The sequence below is a fragment of the Rhinolophus sinicus genome, chromosome 2 (genome assembly GCF_057876585.1).
Source record: "Rhinolophus sinicus isolate RSI-liver-muscle chromosome 2, RSI-T2T, whole genome shotgun sequence".
Lineage (NCBI taxonomy): Eukaryota > Metazoa > Chordata > Mammalia > Chiroptera > Rhinolophidae > Rhinolophus > Rhinolophus sinicus.
Window position 1 is genome coordinate 63,461,266 of NC_142502.1, and position 18,876 is coordinate 63,480,141.

Genomic DNA, 18,876 nt, shown 5'->3' on the forward strand with positions numbered 1-18,876 from the left:
CTTCAGTGATACCTCATGAAATACATATTGTAACCTCGTCAATGCAAAGTTATAGGAAGTTGAAAGGAATTATTTTCATATTATTGGCCATAGTTACGCAACAATGCTCCCATGCATTGCCATGTTCAACATATCATGCATTGCTATGCAACAATGCTACCATTCGCGTTAGAATGGATTTTTTTCAAAGCCGCATTGTTCTCCATTGCATGATTCGAAATTTCAAAAGATTGGGCAGAGAGCAGTGAGAGGCCAAGACAGGGAGGTGAGACGAGTGGCGACAGGGAACCAGCTGTGAAAGTGCCTACGCAGCAGGCCCCCAAGGAAGACAATCCGGCCAGGCTCTCGGGAGATTTGGCCACGCATCATCTGGAGCCCATAGTGGGAAGAGGAAAGAAAAAATATCACACACGGGTGTGTAAAGTGTGCGCATCAAAAAAAGTGAGAAGTGAAACTCGGTACATATGCAATTTTTGCCGTGTCCCACTGCACAAAGGAAGCTGCTTTCTGCAGTATCACACCAGGAGATTTACTAACATCATAGGTGAGTAAATCCTAAAAAATTCCATAGAAAAATAATAAATGACATAGAAGCATTTACGTTTAAAGAGTGCATTTTAAAGTAATTTCTTTTAAAAACCTGCCGGAACAGAGGGGTATGAGGGATTTAAACCCGCCGTACACAACGTGTTAAGTAGTTACTTCACTTGTCCGGATAAAGAGTATTGAGAGAGGAAAAGATTGAAGGTGGAGTGGGGAACGAAATAATGATTTAGATGTGATATGCTTGACTATGAGATAGGCAGCTGAATACAAACAAGCTTAAACCATGGAAAGTTTGGTCTTTGAGATATAAATCTGGGTGACAGATACATTGGTAATACTAAACTCCAAAGACCGGACTAAATCATCCAGCGAGATTGCCAAGATGTACACAATAAGCCAAATGTCAGGTACAGGGAGGGAAACAGGATTGGAGTTAGTGATGGAGCAGCCAGAAGGGTAAGGAGAAAACCAAGAGAAAACGTCAAGAAAACTAAGAACATTTCAAAGAGGAAGTCATCAACACTACTGAACGCTCCCGAAGCAGTGAAGGAGGGCAGAAAAAACAACCAACAGATATGGCAGCATGGGAGAGACTGGTGATCCTGAAAAGAGCAATTTCAGGAGAGTTGAAGGGACATACAAAGTGGTAGTAAACCAGAAGGGAAGAAATGGGGTATTTGAGTAGGCAACTCAGATTACCTATGATGGGGACCAAAAAAAAAAAAGGGGGGGTCCTCCCCCCACTTCTTTCAAGAATAGTAGCCACTAGAGCATATCTATAAGCTGTTGGAAAGGATCTAGAAAAAGGCTGATGAAACAAAAGTAAAGTTTTTGAGGTGAGGGGGGACAGAATCTAGATTACTTGAGGAGGGATAGGTTTTTATTAAGTTTAAGACAGTGTAGATATAGATGGGTTTGTAAATTTGGTGAAAAAGTTGAGAAAGTTCCTGTCAAATTTTTCTATTTTCCTCAGCAAAATGTGACTAAAATATCATCAGATGAGGAGAATGGGAAAACTGAGCAAAAAAGTATACAAATCACTTATATTTGTGGAAGCAAATTACAAATAAAACTATGGAAATACTGCCAGGCAGTTTTTAGATAAACCTGCCTGGTGTAAAAATCTTGGCCCGTTCAACTGCTCAAGAGTATTAAGAAGTTTCGGAGATTTTTCTAGATCATGACACAGAATGGCATGGTCTCAGGATATCTGCAAAGGTGTGTCTCTAAGCCAAACAAGCTGAGGACAGGGGTGAGCTGATGAATTGAGTAGGATTAACAGATTAGTTGTGATAACGTAGTACTTTTTAGTAGAGAGAGCTCAAGGTGAGCTGGAAGAAGTTTGTGGCTGGAGAAGGGGAATCTTGACTCCAAGACTTGGAAGTAATAGATGTTTTGATTACAGCAAGTACAGAGCTCCCATTTATGGGAAGCAGATCACTGAAATGAGCAAAGTCATTGGGAAATAAAAAATACTACCATTTTGTTCACTGACTGGTAGTGTTAAGGGGCAGAGATAAGAAATAGAAAAATCAAAGTTACAGAGAATGAAAGTGTGATATTATAGAGTGATCTGTGTCTCTCTCTGATGAAGTGACATTTAAGCTGAGAACTGATGTATAAGCAGTCAGCCATACAAATACAGTAATAAGCATTCCAGACAGAGGAGACAATATGTGTAAAGGCCTTGAGGTGGGAGAAGAAGCTTAGTATGTATCCAAAGAGATGGAAACAGGAAGACAGGAAATAGGTATGAGTATTTGGAGAAATTGGCAGGGACTTTGAGTAAGGAGACTAGATTTTAATCAAAGTGCACTTAGTTGACATTCAATAAATATTTGAATGCCAGATGATATTCAAAACATTAGCTAACACAGTCAATCAATTAGAATGGATACACTGACCAATCAGGATAACCACCATTTGTAAACTGCTGATGCAGCTGCATTGGTGCACACCCGCTGATTATCAGTCCTGGCTGAATAAATGCCATTTTACATCAGTTTCCCAAAGTTTGTTCCTTAAGACGCTAATTCAGTGGTACATACCTAAATAGTAACATTAAAAAAACTTGGACACAGACCTCACCTTCCAACCCTCTGGTTTCTCACTACAATAAACATTTTGAAAAAGGCTACCTTACTCCTCTATTTTTTAACACCTCTCATATCCATTTAGCCTCTTTCTCAACTCCATTTTTTTCTTATGGCTCCCATCAATTTTTGTCTGGACTATTTTAAGTATCCCTGGTTTTATTCTCCAACTTACTCAACTTATTCTCTCTATAGTGCCAATTACCTTTCTAAAACTGGTACCTGATCAAATTGTTCAACTTAAATGCATTCAGTAACCACTTAACAAAGACTTTCGTAACTACCAATCTCTTTTTCCCTGAAAAATAAGAACATTCCTTCTTTGATGTCTCTAGCTGTAGGATTTATGTACTTTTATCTTAATATTAGATTGGTGCAAAAGTAACTGTGGTTTTTGCAATTATTTTTAACCTTTTAAACCACAATTACTTTTGCACCAATCTAAAGCAACTACTTTACCTAATGATCAAAATTTGCCTTGTTAAAGATATCTGTCTAGTGCTTTAAAATAATTTGATTATGCTGAATTTAACATTGCTGAAAATTTCCCAAACTGTTATATTTCCTTAAAACAATGATATATTTTGAATAAATAAGATGTTTCTGATCTGTGAGATTCAAATTCTTTGGCTTTAGAAAATATATCAATTTTTTAATGATGAAACTTCAGGCAAATTTAGGCTGTAGGAAGAAAATATCTCAAGACAACAGACTGAGGAAAAGTATACCATGAAAATATATATTTTATGGTTATTTTTTAATACTTAGGCCATTGCATTGCATATCAAACTTTACCAACATGCTATTCTATAAATTCATATTTATTTTATACCATAAATTTTTTTCTGTTCCATGCTAAAAAGCCAACTCTTCCATGATAACTTTTAGCATACAGAACCTGGAATATAAAAAATTTAACTCGATGGTGGCAAACTCTTTCCTCTGACATGTAGAACAATTACAGAAACGTCTAGTGGTCAATTTTCTTAAGTTTATGAACAAAAGAAAAGGCCCAAAACACTGGCACTTTCACTTAATAGTGGCTCATCACTAAGTTCATCAGATATAAACCTACTTGCTACTGTACTATGTAGGGTAGTTCTGCCAACTACCTACCTTTAAGAGCTAAGTCAACTTCTAAGAAAACTGTATGGAAACATAAGTTGTTAACAAAAATTTAATATTAAAATTATTCAAAGTTATTGTTAATTTAGGAAAAAAACATGTATTAATCACCCATACAAACTTTTATTTTAATAAATAACAGTGGACTTACCAAAGGGTAGGGATTTTAATGTGTCAAGTTTATGTATATTGGCAATAAACCTTAAGGAGGTAAAACCAACTATTCAATACAACCCTTGAGACCCTAAAAATAAAACTGTAATACTTTAATAATAAAACTAAAAAAAAATATTTTCCAAAAGAAAATAATTCACTCCTTGACCATGCTTATTTATTCAGAGTACCAGCAATTTCAGTTAATGTTAAGTGCTTCATTTTTCCTGCAAATCTGATGTTGCACAGGGAATATACACATTTTCATATCTCAATATCATCAATATGTCAGGCCAATAATATTGTGAATGCAACTGGTTTAGAACAAACACAAAGTCAAAAATCAATGCTACTATTTATGGCAAATAGAAACAAAAGTCAATGTGACAGGATGTTCTCTTTTGTTTCCAGTACTGATTTTAGTTAGACTTAAAATGAAGGTCATAAATTCTCCTGAAATAACCTCTATCTCTGGCTGTGAACCCACAGTATAAATATGGTGAATAAAGCTAAACTATAAGAGCTAACTATATACTGAATAACCAAAATAATCAATTATAACAACTAATACTGCTCTGGAAGACCACTCTAATGAAAAAAGTATCATTAGATATGGTGGGAAAATACAGACAAATCTGTACAATCTAACATCTATAAACAGTAAAATCAACACATCCAACTTCCTTATAGAAAGTGTTTCATCTATGTAATTATAAATGTTAAGGACTCTTGCATTTTATAAACACAAGATGGGCTCACTTTGATGATACCAATTTTAAGATTTATAAAAATGTTTAAAAAAATTTTTTCCACAAAAGTTTATACAGTTTAAAGCTATACACCAATCTATAAATCTCAGAAAATGGAAAAAAAAAAAAAAAACCTTTATAAGATCACATGTATAAAACAAGAAATGAAATGTGATTTTATTTAAGGCAATACTGGGCTACTTCACAAATCACCACCTCAAATATTTACACTGCTCCACACTACTAGTTTCTATCACATTCACAAAGAATCTTTTTTTAAATACCAAATGTTTAAAATCTTTGATGTAGTAAATTCTTTATTCACATTTCCATTATATTTCATGGAATCATACTAACTATATCCAATTAGAAGTACTGGGGGGAAAATTGTAGCTACAGGAAACTGCTAAAGAATCTGCTTTAATTTCACATGAATACCACCCAAAAATCCTGGATGGTAAATTTACAAAGCAGAGCAAGGTGTTAATATAATGTGCCTACTTTGTGAAAAGTAATTTTGAGATCATCTTGTAAATAAATGCTGGATGTAAAAATCAATGAACTGTGGCAGTTTCTAGTTTTAGTTCAAAAAATTCTTAATTTAAAACAATAAAAGTTTTAAAAACTTGATCACTTAGTTAAAAATTAAAATTCCAAATATAAATGTGTCATTTAATAGTTTAGACTTACTGCTGGTGGCAGCAAATGATTTACAATAATAAATATATACAAAAAGGTATCTACAAACAAAGAGTACTGTTATACATGAGCAGTGACCTGGTGAAACATATCAATCACACAGATAATTCATTTTAGTTCATGAAAAGGGCAATCAGTTGATAGAAATTTAAGGTTTAGCTCATCTATTTACAATAATTGAAGTTTTGATTCTGTTCTTCAAGTCCCATAGGGATAAAAAAAAGTTTTACATGACAAATGTCATGGATTTTTTTTTTTCCTTTTTTTGGCCAAGTTAATTCATGTCAACAACAAAAATAATGAAAAAGTTTCACAATTCTAGCATGCTTGATGGCGTCCTATTTAAAACAAAATTGTAAATGATGCATTTATAGTACATTAGTTATCAGTACTGCCCTCTCCCTGTGGCTTTACCCATACTGATTTCTTTCATAACAGACACATCTGGATCATTTGAAGGTACTTCAAGTTTTTTCAGACTGACGGTAGGTTTCATTTCCTGAAGTTGCTTCAAGACAAGCTCAGTGCAATCTTTCAGAGTCTTGTCTAAAACAATTTTTACATTATCACTGCACTGAAGTTGTGATGGATTGGCAAACTGTACAAAGGTTTCACTTTCTTTACAAGAACATATATGATTTCCACTAGTCACAGCAGTCTTGTCGGTATTTTTTCTTGAATTTGAATGGGATCCTTTTTTATTTCCACTATTTGGATGGTCTTTGTCAGTATTTTTCTTCTGCTTCACTGCAGACTCCTCAAGAAACTTCAGAAATGATACTTCAAATCCCATTGGTTTAAATGAGCTCCAGTCAAAAGATGCAGGATGCTCCTCAATGGTTTGAATTGCAACAGCAGTTTCTTCTTCTTTATGCATACTACTTAACTCAGCGGCTGATGCTGGTTCAGCTTTTTCAACTTTCCTCTTTTTATTTTGGGAGACATTTTTTTCTTTATTAACTCTCTTCAAATTACTTGCTTTTTGTTTTTCTGGCTGGCAAGGGTTATTTTCCTGAAAATCATTATTTACATTTGATGAGGTATGAGCTTGCGTCTCCACACTTGTGTTGTCTTCATTTATTAATTTTGTAATAAATAATTCTGTTAGCTCATCCATTTCATCTTTTTCATTTTTTTCAACTTCCTTTTGTGGAACTGTAGCTGTTCTTGAGTTATCATTGCTCTCTGATACACATGTGTCAGATTCTTTCACATCACTCTTAACTTCTTGCTGAGAAGTTTCCTTTAATTGTGAGTTACAACATCGTTTAAAGACAATAAGAAGATCGCGGTGTTGTGATGTAAATGCCTTAGATAATTTATGGCATTTATAGTGTCTAATTATATTGCTTTCACTTGTAACAACTGACGTACACCCCTTTATCATACATGGATACTGGGTTACAAATCTGCTTGTACACTCAGATAAGGCATCATTTCTAGCCTTTATAGAATATACATGCTTTCCACGTTTCAGAGAATAAGGCTTATTTTCTTCAATCTGTACAATCTTTGCATTCTTGTTTTCTAAATTATTTTTTTTCTTTCGTTTGGTCTTAGGCATTTTGGTTCCTTCCTTTACAGATCTGTGTTTTGACCCCCGATGTTTAGACTTTGTCTTTTCTTGGTTTGCCTTGCTTGATATATTTTCCTGACCAGGTGTTAATCTTCTTGGCCGAATCAAATGAGCTTTATGTTTGTCATTATGCTTATTAAAAATGTGTCGGAGGAGATTCGACCGAGTTGCATACATACGGTCACAGCCTTCACAGTCACACTTGTATATGCCATCTTCTTCAGTTTTACTTCCCCTTATCCCAATTCCATGATCTGCCTCAAGATGAACAACATAGTTCAAATATGTGGTAAATGAAGATTTACACTCTAACTGGTCACACGGAAATTTCCCAACATCAACAGAAGCAGTCATGCTTTCAATTTCCTCAGGAGTCATTTCATGAAGTTTCATGTAGTGTTGTATTAGGCCAGTAATTGCTTGGAAAATTCGAGAACAGTCACTCACCTGACATCGAAATTCTTTCACAGTTTTAGTTTCAGTTTCTTCACTTTCTTTAACAGCTTCGCTTTCCTCTTCAACCTCTGCAGAAAATGCAGGTAGATCTGATTTGTGTACAGCCTGGTAATGCAGAATTAAGTTTTGCTGTATCGTAAAGGCGGCAAAGCAACCCTGATGAACACATCGATAAGGCCTGTAGGGACTATATCTTGTTGGAAAGTCAGGGGATTGAGAAACTGGCTTCTTGCGTTTTTTCTCCTCCTTTTCTTTTTTATGTTTCCTAATTTTCCGTCCTTTGGTTTGTATGTTTGTGAGAGAATTTGTATTACATTGTTCTGAAGTAACTGTAATCACTTGTGAAGAACTTTCTGTTTTTTCAGGACTTTTTTTTTCTGTAAGTTGTTTTTCTGGAACCATTGCTATGTTACTGAGGACATTTTCCTTTATTGTTCCCAATTCTAAAGCAGACTGGAATTCCCTTTTATTTTCCTCTGTCACAGCTAGCTGTCTCTTTACTTGCGTAATTCGTGGGGCTGACAAATTTTCACTCTGAGATTTTCTTCCATAAGGCCTTTTTATTTTTAACTTGACCATCTCTTCTGTTGTAAAATGATGTACCAACTGACAGTGTGCCCGGAGATTAGAATTTCTTGTAAATGTTTTTGTACATGTAGGTACTACACATTTAAATGGAGCAAATTTTAACTGATTCTTCTTAATTTCAAGAATCATCTCTGGAGTGTACTGATGAATTTTACCATAGTGCTTAAATAGTGCATCCTTTGTCATAGCACTGTAGTTACAGCCTTGGTTTTGACACACAAAGGGTTTATTAACTTTGTCACTAAACTGGATATTATTTATCATTTCAGAAACTGGCTGAACAACTGTAACATTTGGAATTGATTTAACAGGAGTGGGAGTTAGTGTCACTGATGTATTTATTAGTACACACTGGGATACTGGAGTGGATAGGTCATTTTCTAATTTTAATTTCTGTAAGCCTTCTAAAATTTCCTGTACTTGATCCTCCTTATGTAATACTTCAGACTGAGGAATGTTACTTTTTGTTGGCATGATACCTATGAAGGAGGAAAACTGAGAAGAATCCGGTAATTTGTTATTTTGTACAGTGTTTACTGAAGGAAGCTGAATGTTATAGCTCATTTGAGCATCCTGTGATGTTTCACCAGCACCCTGAGATCCACTTTTTACCTCGAGTATTTGAGAATTCATAGCACTTTTAATAATTTCAAGAGTCTTCTCAAAGTTTTGCATAACATTGTCTTCAGAAATCTGCAAATCAGAATTTATTGAAGTTGTGCATGAATTCAAAGCCATCATTTGGGAATCACCATTTTCAGTTTTTAATGTTAAAGGAGTTAACACTGTATGGGACTCAAGATTGGTTTTGAAGTTTTCTTTCACATCAGTCATAAATAACTGATTGTCAACATTATTTAATTTCTGTGTTATATTTTCCACCAAAGCCTGAGGTTCACAATTTGGAATTACGTTTGAATGAAGGTTAGTGGTTGGCATCTCAATACTCTTTGCTATAAGTCCCATTGCTGTTAAGTCACTTGTTACCAAGTTTTGGGAAGCGTTAGGTGCAATTAGTGGAGGAGCAACTTTCTTTCTTCTCTTAGAAGCACTGTTTCCCTTTTTATTTAAGTGACTGGACCTTGTGTTTTGAGGACCACTTATAACTGAAACATGCGAACTATTACTAGTAAAATTCTGTGATGGCCCACCAGAATTAGTGAACGAACTAGAGCACAGACTATTTTCAACAGTCTTCAGTAGTAAGTCATTTGTTGGAAAAACAGTCAAACTGCTGCATTCCTCAATGGAGGAAGTTTTGGAATTTGGTGTTCGATTCTGGTTTGTCAGCAGGGGGTTTGGGTGACACACAGTCTGCAACAGGGGTGGCACTGTTGGATTTGGTATCACTGTTGCGTTTACTTGTGCTGCATCTGAGACACAACCTGTTGGAACGTGAGAAAGCATTTCGGCACCCTCAAATGTACTGGGAATGCCAGCAGTTTCCAAAGCCTGTTTAATAATTTCACTGCCTTCTTGACTAACACTTGTATTAAAGTTAGTCACACCAGTCCGAGGAAATGTATTTGGTAAAAATGGTGATGAGCGATTTTCAGCAGCAAGAAGTTGCAGGAATGACGGATCTTTAAAACATGCTTCTGGATTGAAGGTAGACTGTTGTGGCTGCTGTAAATTGACTGCATTTGTGGAAAGAATCATGCTGGCAAGAAGAGAAGGCTGTCCATTACTCTGCAGAAGCTCTTGAGCAATTTCTGCTCCGTCCAGTGGTTTACAATAAGATCGCTTAGACAAGTGTCCACCCAGAGATCTGGGATTGGTAAAAGCCCTATAACACCTGCTACAGATAAATTTCCCATCTCTGATAATTGCAGGCCATTTAGCCCTTTTGTTGTGCTTAGGTTTTCTTTCCTTCCCATTTGGGCCTCGCCCACGGTCTTTTTTAACTTTTTCAGGAGCGGATGGTTGGGCACTCGTGCTACTGAAGTCATTTGCAACATTCACTTGTGAAGGAAAAACTGCATTTTCACCATTACCCCCTTTTAGAAAGGAGGAATTAGTGTCTCCTTCAATCTGTGAGGAAAAATGATTTGTATTACTTTCCAGTTGGGAAAAAACAGTATTAGTCCCACTATCTGCTGGAGAAGGGAAGAGAGACATTGAACTACTTTCTGCAGGTAAAGGAAGGAAAGGATCTGAGCCACTGTCAATGTTCAAAGGCAAAACCGTTTTGGTTAGATCTTCCATTTGTGCTGGCAAGGTAGTGTTTGACAAATTTTCCATTTGGGAACATAACATACCACCACCTTGTTCATTTGTGTCCTGAGAAGGTATATTTGGATTTATGACACTTTCCACTGAGGGTAATAGCGGAGTAGACACACTTGCTAAATGAGCTGGAAAAATGGAAGATGAGACATGCTGCAACTGATTTGAACAAGTAGGATTCCCATTGGCTTTGGTCTGTGGTGTAAAAAATGTATTATTAGAGCTGCTCACCTGTGATGGCAAAAAATAAACAAACTTTCCATTATTTGGTGTATTTAAGTTGTTAGATTTTTGACCTTTTTTACTTTTACGCTGCATTTTAAATGCAGCATACTGCTCAGGGTGTGCTGTCTTCATGTGTTTCCCAATACTCTGTGAAGAATTATAGGTTCGAGTACATCCCTCAACCTGGCAACTAAATTTCTGAACTGGTGCTTTTGGAGGCACTGATGGAGTTCCTAAAGAACTACCTAGGCTGGGCTGTGGTGGGACAAATGTGATACTTTCTAATGTCTTAAGAGGTAAATTATAAAGATTGGATGATGTTTTAACACTACCTCCACATTCAAACTTGGAAGTTGGTAAATTGTTTTGAAATCCTGCCTGATTTTGCACAGAAAAGGTCATCAGGTTGTTCACTTGTCTTTCTAAGTTTTGTGGGGTAAGGTCACCTATTTTGAGGGTTTCTGAATTTACTAGAGAATTCTGAGTAATCTGGGCTTCATTAAAGCAATCCTGTTCTTTTCTCTCCTGGAAACCTTGATGACACAAATCATTACAAGTATCTTCAACTGCCGTATGTAAGTTTGTGACCAGTGATTCACCAGTGCCTTCCACAGCTGAGTTTTCTTGCTTTCCAAAGTTATCCTCGATCCCCTGGTTGAGGGATACCTTAATGGACACGGCTACCTCACTGGCTTGAAGCAGAGGAGTAGTAGCAGGATTTTCCAGACCATTTGACAATGGTCTATCAGCTTGCCGGAGCTCGGAAGCAGAAATCTGGTCTTGTTTGGTCACAGCTGATTCTGCCTTGCTTTTATCCCAAGCATCTCCTCTATCTGCTGGTAAGGTGTTGTCAATGTTATTTTCTGAAGGAAGCAAAGCTCTCTCTTTCTCGGTGCTCCCTTCTGAGTTCTGATTCACTTTGGAAGGCTGAACAGGAGCTCCAGATGAATTAAGTTGGTCTTCAGGAGGCGGTGCCTTTTCAGGAGTACTGTGATCATCCAGATGCTTTTCTAGCTCACTCTGAGAACGATACACTTTACCACAGCCAGTGAACTTACAAGTATAGGTATTATAATGCTGTGCTTCATGATCATACAGTAAATAAGCCTCTGAAAAAATTCTGCCACACTTAGGAAACATACACTTTGCTCTGAAGACTTGATGTTCCTTTCGGTGGGTTAAGAGCTCTGCATAACTATTAAAACCGGCCTTACATTTCATCTGTATACAGATATATGGTTTGCTGCCACAGTGCATTTGTAAGTGATCATTGAGATGAGTAACACTTACAAAATGTCGCCTACAGTACTGGCAAATAACTTTTTTGCTTTGCATTTCAAGAAAGCGCTTGGCATCTTCATTATCCTTATGCCCCTTTACATGAGCAATTAGATTTTTAAAGTACTTAAAGCCCTTTTTACAAAAACTTACGGGGCAATTAAATTCATTAACAGGTACTGGTTTCTGGACTGGGATCACTTCTGGCTCATAAGATTTATCTTTATCATCATTCTCATCATCGGAACCATCATTATCATTAAATACTATGAAGTCTGTTGAATAGAGACTATTCTTTTTTATAGGCCGCTGTTCCTGCTTGGCCACAGCATTAGTCTTCTGATTCTCACTGGTAGTTGTGATCTTAGGAGGCCTTCCCAATCTTCTTAATGGTTTCATAGCTGCTAGTCTCTCTTTACTAGATTGTTTAACATGCAGTGTGACATGAGGGACAAAGGTTTCTTTAGAATTAAAGTTCTTTGCACATATGGGGCAACTGTAAACCCCATCTTTGTAATGTTTCTGAGCATGTCGTACTATTCTATGACCAAGGAATTCTTTGTCACATAGCACACAATACTGCATGTAGGCTTGCCAATTCCGAAACCTAGCAGATATAAATCCCCTCTCTCTTAATTGTTTTATCTCTCTCTTCTTTTGCTTTTCATCACAAATGTCTTTAAGAAGGCCAGAATTAGCACCAACTCCACCAGAAAGTCCATTCACAGAAGTTTCTTTAACCTCTTCCTGGTAGTCCACTACTTTCTCATAAACTTCACTGTCGTTTAGTTCATCGATTGACGACACAATCGATGCTTCTTCCCCCATTAATGCAAGACATTGTCGCTTTAAGGTTTTCCAATCCCAGAATTCTGGATCAAAGGGCCATTGAGTTTTCAACACAAGTAAGAGCTCACATCGTAGAGAATTTGGTATTGGAAGATTCTCTTCATCATATTTCTGGTCTGGCTGGTTATACAACATTTCCACAGCATAATATGCATCTACTGTAGGCTCAATAAGAAATTCACTCAGTTGACAAGCACGTTTAACTTCCAGATCATCAGGTAACAAGCATGAAATGGTCTTGCAAATAGATATTTTCACTTCAGTATTTTCTGTAGATTCCAAGCGAAGAGCTTTTACACATAATTCTATACAGGTGGCAAGTCCAGCCCCTTCGGTCTGTGAAAAAGCAAATGAAAACATAATGTTAACTTAATCTATACTAATCAACAGATTTGTGAATTTAGTAATTTTAAAACTGAAGTTTGCTTTTCTCAAATTTTGAAGTAGCCAATATATGAAAAGATGCTTCTTCTAAAGCCCTGCAGCTTAGCCGTCTCTCTCTCTCTCTCTCTCTCTCTCTCTCTGTGTGTGTGTGTGTGTGTGTGTGTGTGTGTGTGTGTGTGTGATAAACTGTATAGAATAATAGAAAAAGCATAAGCACTGCGAGCTAAGATAAGACCTGGTTATAAAATCATGTAATAGCTAGGCAAACTTGGCAAACTTCGAAGCTTTTTTAATTCCTCTGACCTTTCATATCCTACTTATAAAAAAAACAAAAAAAAAAAAACAGAGATCAAAACAGCACTTAAACTTCATAAAATTGCTGTGAGTATTAATAGATACTACATATATAAAGTACTTGGTATAGTTTGGTATAGTGTTTGGCACATAAGTGATCAATAAATGCCATAAGCTTTATCACAAATCTCATTTCCAAAGTTTGCATTTGCAATGCTTCTGAAACAAAACTCTCTTAACCCAATTGCAAAACTGAGAATATCCCTATATTTCCTAACCTAGTAATGAAAGGATCTTCACTTTTAACAGAATGAAGTTGTTTGATCCCTAGTAGTGAGGATTCTAGTTGTATTACAAAATTGAACGCAAAACCACCTACCTCATGGCTGGACCAGCTTAAGAATTAGGAGTAGTAGACAAAATAAACTTTTTTCCTTTTGAATTAACATCTTGAACTGTTATTGTAAGATAGGATTGATGAATGTAAGAGGCATTTAAAGACACATGTTGTAAAGAGATAAATATGTGTTTTAAAAGGCTAAAAAGGAACATCAATGTAAGAAAAATAAACCAGCCACAAGATGTGGCCACTTTCATGGGAAAGAATATGTGTGGTATAAGATCAAAAGGCAATAAAGAAAAGAAGTCAAAAAAGCTGAAAGGGCCTGTACTTTCACAAATTAAGAAAGAAATAAAATATTTTACTAAAACAGAAGCTTAGATTTGTGGGCCAAAAAAAAAGAGTGAGGTAAGGAGGATGGGAAACTGAACTGGCCTTGATTTCAGGAAAAGCAGGGGCACAAAGACCATGAAGAAAATGAACAAGAAGTGACATGAGACCTATTTTTAAAAGTGACAGTCAAGAAAGGACACCTGGAAAGAGGTGGAACCATATGGTTGTCTCTAGCCTTCACATAAACTTGTTTACAAGTTTATGATCAATTTTGAGATAGACCTGAGCCAGAAAACTTTTACACAAAACATCTGCATCTCTGTTACATGCCTTAGGGACCACTAATGATAGTAGATAATTAGGCCACTTCTGTTATAATATTTTTAAAAAATGGAAAAAAAAAAAAAGAATGTGGTCAGTGAAGCTGCACATTGGAGAGAAGAGGGTTGAAGAAAGAAGTCTCGGAGGAATCAAAGGCCAAGTCAACCATAAAGATGATCTGAAGTGATATCATGATTATTCTTACCTCTGAATTAATAACTTTAATCAGGAAGAAAATGTGATATACCGTCTTGGTTAATAAAGAAAGTTGACGACATCTTTCTAGGTACACTTGAACAGATGGTTCTACTCTCTGCTGTAATTTACTCCAAAAAAGAGTGAGCTCCCTATAAAAAAAAAAAAAAAAAAGTATCAAAAAAATTGGAGTAGTAACATAATAATCATGGACTGTCAGTCCAGTTATTACATTTGAAACTAAAAGTGGTTTTAGATTTCAATTCTACATGTAGAATTAAGTTTAAAAAACAACAACAAAAAATAGATCTCAATTTTCTAGAGACTAAATAAAATCGGGGTATAATTTATCATTTTATTAATATTTTTCAATCTCAGACAGGAAAGTACTACCTTTTACTAGGAAAGCACCTGACATTAAAACGAGTTATACAAACAGTGACTTTGAGCCATATCTGAAATTTAGGTAATAGGAAAGTGCACCAATGGCATAATGGTTTTTAAAAAGTATTCAATTTTTACCTTCTAACTTAAATTTAAAATTTGACCAGTTTACATGGTCAATTAAATTTAAAATTGATTTTTATTAGGTAAATGTTAAGAATCAATGACACAGAACCCAGAAGAAAGTAACTAACCTGTGTCACAGTAGAAATAATAGAAATTTTGAAAAATGAACTTCGAAATTTATTTCAAATGCAATTACAGAGTATTTTTCATAGAAAATAATCCTACTGAAGTGATGAATTTTTCTCCCTTTTACCTATCGTCCTATTTCTCTTCTGTCCTCCATGGTTAACTTCCACAAAAATCTTCTTCCTTGCTTCAACTTTTTCACCAAGTATTCTCCTCAATACAGGCCTTTCTATTAGTATTTCCTCAGTTTCCATTCCTAGGAACTCTGCTCTTTTCACCACCCACTTGAATAACTTGCTCATTTCTGGATTTTAACCTATACATTGAGGACTTCAAAATCTGTCTCTCCAGTCTTTACCACTTTCACCTCTCTAGTTCTTTATAAGACTTCTCCATTTTGATCTCTTCTGAAACCTGAAACTTAATATATGAAAAACATGATTAACATTCTTTCCATTTCACCATCTTTCTAGTTTAATGCATCATTATCACCGACCCTATCAGCTTCTGGTTTTTACTATCCTCAAGACTATTATCTTAAACATTTTTTTAACCACATCCTACTCCATAAGGAAGCCTTCATAACCTCCCAGCTGGATTGTTTATTGGTGTTCTACCGGTAGTTGATTTTCCCGTCTCAACTCAACTTTCTATAATGCCACTTCTTCCCCACAACTCTGCCCTCACTGTTCAGCTCCCAGTCCATTCTCAACAGCTTATCTTAAACAGTGCTTCTTAAACATAAACTTCTATTTTGCTCTCCTTCTCCTTAAGGGCCTATAATTAAGACTGTTTTCGCTTTTCATATGTAATTCAAACCGTGTGACACCTTTTAAAAACCAATATAATACATTAATTTCTTAGCTATCACTGACACTTGTTATATAGTAAATCTACTTGTCCTCAATAAACGTTATTTATTCTCCCTTCAGAATCTATCTGCCTTTATATTAACCCTCTCTATATTGCATATACAATTTTTCCTTTGTAACAAAACTCAACTGCACAGAAAATCTTAATAATTATACACTTTAATATTCTTTGATTATACAACCATTTATTTAGCTTGCCTCTTCTATACTCATTTGTATGTCACTTGGTAAGTATTATTTAATGTCAGAATGTTGTAAACTAAATTTTATTTTGTGTTTCCATACTATCAACACAACACTGAAGACCAGATAAATGATCAATTTCAGCTAACACTAATTTAAGACAACTGATCTTAAAGTGTTTTGAGTTAACTAAAGCCAATATCTCTGTTAGTTGTATCTTCCCGAAGGGGTGTATATATAACAGGTTTTGCCCACTTGGAAATGCACCATATTAAGAAATGTGCACTGAAGAAGTTAATGAAGTAGAAGTTAATGAAGTAGAATGAGCTCTCATTGAAAAAAACATGAACTATATTTCCATACATAAATGACAAACAGCTAGTTGTGTAGTTAAAAGTGTGTAATATGCAGAGAAAAATGCATATATGCATATATACTGAAAGTTTTTACTGCGGCATTAGACAAAATAAACCTTTCTTTCATCTTACAACATTTAAAATTTTCCTGATCATTGTTGATCATTATGTGATCATTACTGGTATATTAAGAAGTTGTGTGGTCCTTAATACAAAGTTTTTAAAGTTATAATACAAACTACTTGATAATCAGTTGCACAGCATGTGATATCTGAAAAATAAGCTTTTTGTCTTGATACGACTTAAGATTTTAAAAAATATGTTCTTAAGCTATCTGAATTCTCATAACCTGTCTTGTATTCTTACTTTACTTTTCTTTACAAAAGAAAGTCAACTCACCAAGCACAGTACATTTCTCCTTGTTGGAGCTGACGTGACAAAAATGCAGTACATAAGACAAGAGCACTTTTTTCATCACCTTCAGATTCTAAGTTACAAATCATTTCTAATGCATCTTTGCAATCAACTTCTGAAATCTGCAGGAAAAAAGGATACAGAAATATGCCATAAAATGGTTTTATGTTAGGATATATAGTAATATATTAATACTTTAAATTTTTTATTAGCTATTTTCATATTCACCAGTAAAATTTCATTAACTCAAACACTATCAATTCATAATTGTCTAAAGATATATCCTTTCTTCAAGCCAGAGAACCAACTATTTTCAAGACCTTTACAAGCATGCATTTATATGTAAATAACTATGCTAATTGTAAGTACCCTCTACTGGTTAAATCATGTCTATGATACTGAAAAAGAAAAGTTGCAGTACTTGTATTTTCCCCTATATCCAGTAATTTAAGAAGCATTAGAATCAACTGAAAGACACAGAAAGATCTACTGAACATAATAAACAAAGTATCTATTCACCAGAGGGGAAAAAAAGTATAATATGAAACATTTTATGCAGCTATACACCATTTTTAAATTAAGCTCACCTCGGTTTGCTATAAATCTCCATTATTTTTCATTTCGTATAAAATTTTTCCATCTCAAAGCTTGTCAACAGTCATGCTTAAGTATAACCTAGATGATGGTAATTTGCTTCATTTAATTATGCACTTATATCTTTATTATACCTATTGCTTATTTCTTAAAAAATTAAAATTTACTACCTCATTACAATAATTTACTACATGAAACAAATAAAATATACCTATGATCTCCACAAACATTTGATCTAAGACAAGGCTGTAACAAGCAGCAAGCATACAATCACAAATCTCTGGTGTCCCACAGAACAGAAAAACTAATTCCAACATGGTGCAATTGACAAATGGCAAAAAAAATAAATAAAAATTTGGAGACCAATACAGACCATTAGCACCCATATACCACAGATGTAAGTAACCATTCCCCTCCTTGTCAATTTCCTACTTCTCCCAACCAATTTTTGAGTACAAGAAAAGTGCGTGTGTGTGTGTGTGTGTGTGTGTGTGTAAAATATGTGTTTAGGAGTGAACAAATATCTAAATGGGGATAAGGGTAATCTTGAAGTTGATCTTTAATAATGGGGATAAAGATTGCATGGGGATAGAGTCAGAGGTTCCATTTTATACATTAAATAGGGCTAGAAAACACTAAGACAAGAAAAGACCCAACTGAGTCTGTGTGTTTAACAACAATTATTTCTTAAATTAGGAAGTATAAAGTTAGTGGCAGTTAAGACTGAAACCCTAAGTCTTGAAACTCCTTGGTGGGATGTTCTTTCTACTACTGCTTTGTCTGCTTCTGTCTTACAAATCTTTATAACTGACACATTTAAACAAATGAACAAACAAACAAAAAGGCTGAAATGCGTGTGTTTGTGTGTGTATATTTTCAAATATCTACACTATTAAATGTATTGTCAGGCATTATATATATTATTACTTAATCAGAACTTTTCTACTAGGTAGATACTATTATTAACATTTTATGTATAATAAATATTGGGTTCAAAGAAATTATGTAATTTGCTCAAGTTACAACAGTTAAGTGGTAGAACCACAAATCAAATTATGTCTGACTGACATCAAAGACCTACTCTCTTTCCATTTTATCACAATATCTCTTAATAAAAGTTGTATTAACTTTAAACAATTACTCTGTAACACCCATACAGATAAATGTTAGGAAGTCAACCCATAAGTTATTTTATTTACTTTTCATAAGATGTTATTAATAAAAATAGCAGCTACTATTTATTTTTAAGTGCCAGCTTCTTCAGACATAGCACTGCTAATCAGCACAACAGCTTGCCTGATAGATACTACTGCTTCTTTTTAGAGATAAGGCTCAGAGAGGTCAAGTTACTTGCTCAAATCACAATCTTAATTAGTGGCAGAGTCAAGATT

The 18,876-nt window shown here is 35.0% G+C and overlaps 1 protein-coding gene across 6 annotated transcripts in view; it reads right to left on the reverse strand.

The window, feature by feature from the left end:
- Positions 1–3,377: 3,377 nt before the first annotated feature.
- The window catches only part of ZNF292 (zinc finger protein 292), a 76,754-nt gene continuing 61,255 nt past the window's right edge, over positions 3,378–18,876 (reverse strand). For all 6 annotated transcript variants that reach the window (XM_074333268.2, XM_019743277.3, XM_074333270.2 and 3 more), the window contains 3 exons: positions 16,877–17,013; positions 14,441–14,582; positions 3,378–12,899 (listed from right to left, as the gene is read on the reverse strand). In XM_074333268.2, coding sequence (XP_074189369.2) covers positions 5,751–12,899; positions 14,441–14,582; positions 16,877–17,013 — 7,428 coding nt within the window. In that variant the 3' untranslated portion in view covers positions 3,378–5,750. The remainder of the gene's footprint in view (positions 12,900–14,440; positions 14,583–16,876; positions 17,014–18,876) is intronic.